General features: G+C 44.2%; 1 protein-coding gene across 2 annotated transcripts; it reads right to left on the bottom strand.

The window, feature by feature from the left end:
• Nucleotides 1-2950: 2950 nt before the first annotated feature.
• CXCR4 (C-X-C motif chemokine receptor 4) lies at nt 2951-5771 on the bottom strand. 2 transcript variants are annotated; one of them, XM_090041264.1, is made up of 2 exons: nt 5679-5771; nt 2951-4571 (listed from the first exon to the last, which is right to left on the bottom strand). In XM_090041264.1, exons 1-2 carry the CDS (start codon nt 5700-5702, stop codon nt 3513-3515), a joined length of 1083 nt encoding a protein of 360 aa, XP_089897390.1. In that variant the 5' UTR covers nt 5703-5771; the 3' UTR covers nt 2951-3512. The 2 variants fall into 2 exon arrangements, with proteins under 2 accessions (XP_089897390.1, XP_089897391.1); XM_090041265.1 differs by lacking the exon at nt 5679-5771 and adding an exon at nt 5203-5536.
• Nucleotides 5772-6053: the final 282 nt, after the last annotated feature.

The raw sequence follows: 6053 nt of genomic DNA, 5'->3' as shown, positions 1-6053 counted from the left end.
CAGTTGACTTCTGATTGCATTTGCATCATTGTACATCAAACCCTTTTGTTCTACTTACCAAAAATACAATTTAAAGACAAGCTCTACTCCCATTTCCAATATTGTATGTCCTGAGTGACTCCTATGGTAGTGTAGTTTACCCACCTTATAAACAGTGATACAAAATAATAGAATTGGCTCCATTTCCTCCATTTGGCGGATCTGCATTTCATTTTCAAATATCTCCAGTTCAGTAGTATTATTAAAAAGCATGTACTGCATTTTTCTTCTCTTTTCTGCAGCTAAATTTCCAACAATCTTTCAACTGTCATAAATACTAAGATGGCAGGCTAGATGTTCTCTTTCATAATCTAAATCAGAGAGATATAGTATAAACTTTTATGAGCCTGAGCTACCTCTCTCTGCTCGTTAAAAACTAAGAACATGATCCCATCATCTTTCCTCCCACAAACAGTACTCACTCAGGTCACTGGGAGTTTCTTTAATAAATGTAAGGTTGAGTCTTACCAGTTGTAGGATTTGGTCCCTGATGTGTTAATTCACTAACTTTTTTTCCCCACAAATGCTTCCTGTTGCTTGTTTTTCAAGGTCTCTTTTCAGTTGTCTTCACTGAGAGCAGGATATATCCTTTCTTTTACATTCTGTTGCAGCAATTCTCTGCCCAGTGTAGAGACCGACTGGCTGCAAAGTATAATGAAAATGCCCTAAATTAATTCTAAGACAGCTGCAGATGGCTAAACAGGAGTGGGTTGCCCTAATGCGCAGTTCCAAAAGTGCACATTCTTTAAGTGATGCTTAATATGCAGTAGTCTATTTTATGGTGCATTTGTATAATTGCATAGTGTTTTATGTGATGCTTTAATATGTAGTAAAATAGTCTACTGCCTGTTAAAATGCATATGTAGATATGCCCTGTTACTATTTCAAAGCGTTACATGACTTCAGGTGAGGAATAAACTGACAAACACTCAAAGATCTCTTATTCATGCAAATCTCCAAAACAGTTAGTTGATAAGAGAATACAAATACAGAACAATTGGACTCATATTGGGCTGTATACTGCTCTCATATACACCAGTGCAGCTCTGCAAAACCATTAGGGCTCCACCCAGGTGAGAGTACATTCTGACTCAGTGATTCTTCCTGAAATGCCCAAACTCTTTGTTTCAACTAAGATACCTCTATGGCTAAAGTGCACAATTAAAAAACCTCCCAAATGATACATGTATATTTTGTGGGAGGAACATGAGTGTTCTCCGTTAAGTGGGACCATAAAAACTTTTTTCCGACAGTTTTGTTCTTTGTTGGACATCTGTTTATTACTTTTGAATTCAGTGTTTTAACACACAATTGTATCCAGCATAAAGAAATGATTATAACAATAGTTACCCGAGTTTCTAGTGTATCAGGCTGGTAGTCTACTATATTTTTTTCTAACCCTGCCTGCTTACAAGCCTTGAAACTCTGTTTAGAATGTTTTTATGAAGTTATATGCCTTTGTTTGTGTGTATGTGTGTTCATGTGTATGTGTAATTAGGCTTTTTAGCAATTATTTGTAATTAAATTCTGTAGAGAGCCACATTACTGACTATATCATGGTTTATACTGTAATTCAGTAACAAGTAAGCTGTTTTACTGTGCTGGAGAATGGACTGTGGATTTTAATTATCATCAGAAAATCTGGATCCCATGAGGGTGTAGAGTAGACAATTCTGTAGCAAGGACAGGAAAAAAAAAAAGCTGTTTCACAAATGGAACAGCATGCTATTTTTGTTTTTACTCCCAATAAAATGCCTTTCTAGTAAAGATTTTGATAGTTACTGTGACTTATTTTTGGCACATGAAACTACTCATTTTGACACTACAGCTTAGTGGTAGTAAAGCAAAGCATTTGACCTTATAAGCATGACAGAGGTTTTTTTTCACTTTATGAATGGATAAGACTTCTGCTCCTCTCTTGAAAGGCTTGTCCTTGTTCAAGTATCCTATATCCTTATTTTGAGGAATGGAAGGTGGTAACCTGGCCCTGACCAGTAAAGCACATCATTTCAGTGAGTTTACTCACAATTAAGCATGTGTTGAAATTCTTTGCTGGACTGATGATTCATGTATTCTCTGGTGTATGATGTATACCGTGGGCTTAATCTATCACTACAGATGTCAGTGACAACCTCACTTTTATGTATTATAGTGCAACTATATGGTACTTATAGGGGATGAACACTTAAGAGATGGGAATTAAATCAGGAAAACCCAAAAGGTTCAGGAGTTTGTATTAGATTACATTCTAATTGTACTAATAAACATTTCATTTTTTCCCCCAAGGTAAATGTTATATAAAGTGGGTCTTTAATGTGGACTGTATTTAATTACATGCAGTACTGCATTTCCTTCCAGTATAGCAAATCAGATTATCAGTTTAGCTGCACTCTTTACAAAAATCTTTTAAATACTTACCATGTTCAGTTTGAATGTTTTAGGTGTTCTCTTGACTGAAGTGACCTTCTGTAATCCTCCTCAGATCCTTAAGAGGCTGGCAAAATCTGGCATGTATTTAATACATTTTTTGGGTGCATAAAGTTATCATAAAGAGAACTTGGGGTCTATTAACCAAAAACAGTTAAACTGAAGTGGGGTTGACCTGTCAAAGAGAACGTTGGCTGCAGTGGACTTGTCCTCTCATGGAAATAACAAGCGATAACAAATAAATCCAGACAGATTAAATGCCATAGGCAGCACAAGTGCCTATTTCTGAGATTGTCCATCTCATCAATAGACAAACAACCCATGTGAAACCTAGTATTTTCCTCTAGGCATATCAGGCAAGCTATGTTAGTTTCAAAGACATGTTACCCTGGCATTAAGTAACTGCAAATCAAAGTAGCACAGTAATAAGATAAAAAAAGTGAATTGAATGAAAGGTTAAATGAAAGTATCACTCAAATTTTGTTTGTATCATATGTTTTTATTAACCTTGCACAACAGAGTTGTGCAAACCAAACTAATATGGAGAACTGAAAAAAAATATCTAGCATATGACAAAGAAGGCTTTGGTTATAAGTGCCATTGTCTATAGCAGAATTAAACTATTGTAAACCAAACAGCTTACAGTAAAGGGAGAAATTCTGGAATATCAATCACAAGTTTAGGAATTTTTAAACAGCAGAACTCAAAAATATGTACATACAAACAATCAAACATTTTTACACATTTTAAACAGTCACTCACTACGCTCCTAGAAGTGTTTAGTTCACATACCTATACAACCAGAAAAAGCACTGAAACTTTGTGAACTAACCACTTGTCCACAGGTCCTGCCTAGACACTTTGTCATCAATATGGAAGCGTTTATATAAATAACTCAATTAAATTCACAGAAGCTAAAAGAAACAATATAAAACTCCAGCTGTATATAAATCTGTACATTATAGTCAGTCTTGTTTTTTCAGAAATCTTGTGAAACTTCTTTTTAAAATTGTTCTTTATTGTAAAATGTTGGCAAGGAGACAGCGTTAGCTGGAATGGAAACTTGAAGACTCCGATTCTGTAGAAACAGAAGAATGTCCCGCACGTTTGCCTTTTGGGAGGATTTTTAGGCTTGATCCTCTGCTAACTGATGTCAAAGCATTCTGCGCTGATGTTTTGAATTTGGCACCCAGGAAGGCATAAAGAATTGGATTCAAGCAACAGTGGAAAAATGCTAAGGCTTCTGTAATCGAGATCCATTTGGTTACCATTGTCTCAAAACTGCACCGTGGTCTGAAGACCCCTAGCAAGATGAAGGTGTCAATGCTGATGCCAATGTAGTAAGGGAGCCAGCAAGCAAAGAAAGCAAGGATGAGAATGACAGTAGTCTTCAAGGCTTTGCGCTTTTGGTGACCTTTTGAGTGTGACAGCTTAGAAATGATAATACAGTAGCAAATCAGGATTATTAGACCAGGCAGAACAAGTCCTACCAAGATATGCTGAAATCTGAAAGAAATCAGCCAGTTGTCATGAGGATATATGCGGTCACAAAGGTACTTTTCTCCTACTTCACTAGTTTTGGCAAAGATTAGATCAGGCACCGTCAAAAGCAGAGCTGGAAGCCATACACCTATATATACTATTTTTTCAGCGAGCAGCTTTCTTGGTCTTTGGCTATTGGTAGCATGGACTATAGCCAGGTAACGATCTAAGCTTATAAAGGCCAAAATCAGCACGCTGCTGTACAGGTTGACTGTGTAAATGACATGTATGGCCTTGCACAGGAACTTCCCAAAGTACCAGCCTATGGCTGCATCCACAGACCAGAATGGCAACGTGATGACAAACAGAAGGTCGGCCACTGACAGGTGCAATCTGTACTTGTCGGTCATGCTTCTCAGTTTCTTCTGGTAGCCCATGACAACGATAACCAATCCATTGCCAATGATTCCCGTCAGGAAGATGATGGAGTAGATGGTTGGCAAAAAGATCCGGTTGAAATCAGCATTTTCTTGCCAATAGCATGGCTCTTTAAGGTCAAGTTCACCTGAACCAACCTCATCGGTGCCATTATCGGGGAATTCAAAGGAGACCCCAGAAGACCACTGCAATAATAAGAGTAAAAAAAGAACAGCTGTTAGCTCTAGCTCATCCAAGACACTTCACAATACAGAGAAGCCAAGTAAAGCTTTGACCCCTAGGGGGATAGAAGAATGAATTAAGTGCCTGGGAAACAGCCATGGTGATGAAGGATAACTGCATTTCCCCACCATGTCATCACTCTCTAGAGCAGTGGTTCTCAAACTTTTTTTTTTTTTTTTGTAGAAAAGATTGCTGAGGATCTCGGCGGACCACTTACATTTTTTTCTGTTCTACAAATCAAAGCACGCAACTCCTATTTTAATACCCTACAAGCACAGGTATTCTCGATCGTCCTGCAACCTCTCTGCAGGCCACCTAAACGGAGCTCACGGACCAGCCTGAGAACCTCTGCTCTACGGTTCAGCGCTGAGGGTGAGGAACGGGAGAGCCCTGCTGCATCGCCCAAGCCCAGTGGGTCCCAGTTTTATCCTGCTGGGATCCTATGACCCCTGCTGACTTCCTGCCCCTGGGGCGGGGGGCTGGACTCGATGATCCTCCGGGGTCCCTTCCAGCCCTGATGTCTGGGGCATCTATGCAGTCCAGAGGTTCCCAACCACCACGGCCCCCCCTTCCCCGCACGCCCCAGAGCAGCACCTGGTTTCTGTTTGCGCCCCTTACACGCCCCTGTTCTAGGGAGAGTTACGCCGACATGCCTCAGCCGCGGCCGTCTCCCGCCGCTCGCCCAGCGATGCCAGGCCGGGCCGGGGCTTCGCCCGCTCGTTCTGGGCGCGGGCACGGTGAGCAAGCCCGCTTGTGCCCGCTGCGGGCTGCATCTGCAGCGCCGGGAGCCCGGCAGGGGAGGAGGATCCCGGGCAGGGGCTCCCTGCCGAGCAGCCCCGTGCAAACAGGTAGCGAAAGCGGCGCGGCGGGAAACCTCTAACGCTCCCGGCGGGAAACTCCCGCCTCGCCCCCGGGCTCCGGCCACGTGCCGCCCCTGCGCCTGCATGGATGTGTGTGCGTGTGCGTGGGTGGGTGGGGGCGACGGTTGGTCACCTCCGCGCAGCCTCCGCCGGGGCCGGGCTGAGCCCCACCGGCGCCCGCGCCCTCTCGTCCCCGCCCGCCGCACTCACCCCGTCCAGCCCGTCCAGGTCCATGCTGCCGCCCAGCGCCCTGCGGAGCGCGCCCCGCGCCGCCCCGGCTCTTATCGCCTCGGCCGGCCCCGCCCCGCCCCGCCCCGCCCCGCGGCCCCGCCCCGCCCCGTGCCCGGCCCAGAGTAAGACGGGCAGGGCTGGCTGCGTTCAGGCCGCCTGGGCTGGGGCACCTGCCGGCGGGGGCGCGGCCTCCCCGCGCGAGGGGCTAGGGCGGGACGACGGCTGAGAGGGGCAGGCGGGAGGGAAGCAGCGCCTGTGAGGGGTGGCCACATTGCCAGAAGTGCGGCGGACACTGCTGCGCGATCAAATACAAAGCACCAGCCGCCCGAGTTGGAGGGGCACTTGCCCCCCCAG

This window comes from Crocodylus siamensis, chromosome 4, assembly GCF_052110815.1.
Source record: "Crocodylus siamensis isolate JL-2025a chromosome 4, ASM5211081v1, whole genome shotgun sequence".
In the NCBI taxonomy this organism is placed as follows: domain Eukaryota; kingdom Metazoa; phylum Chordata; order Crocodylia; family Crocodylidae; genus Crocodylus; species Crocodylus siamensis.
This window is presented reverse-complemented; position numbering and strand designations above follow the sequence as displayed.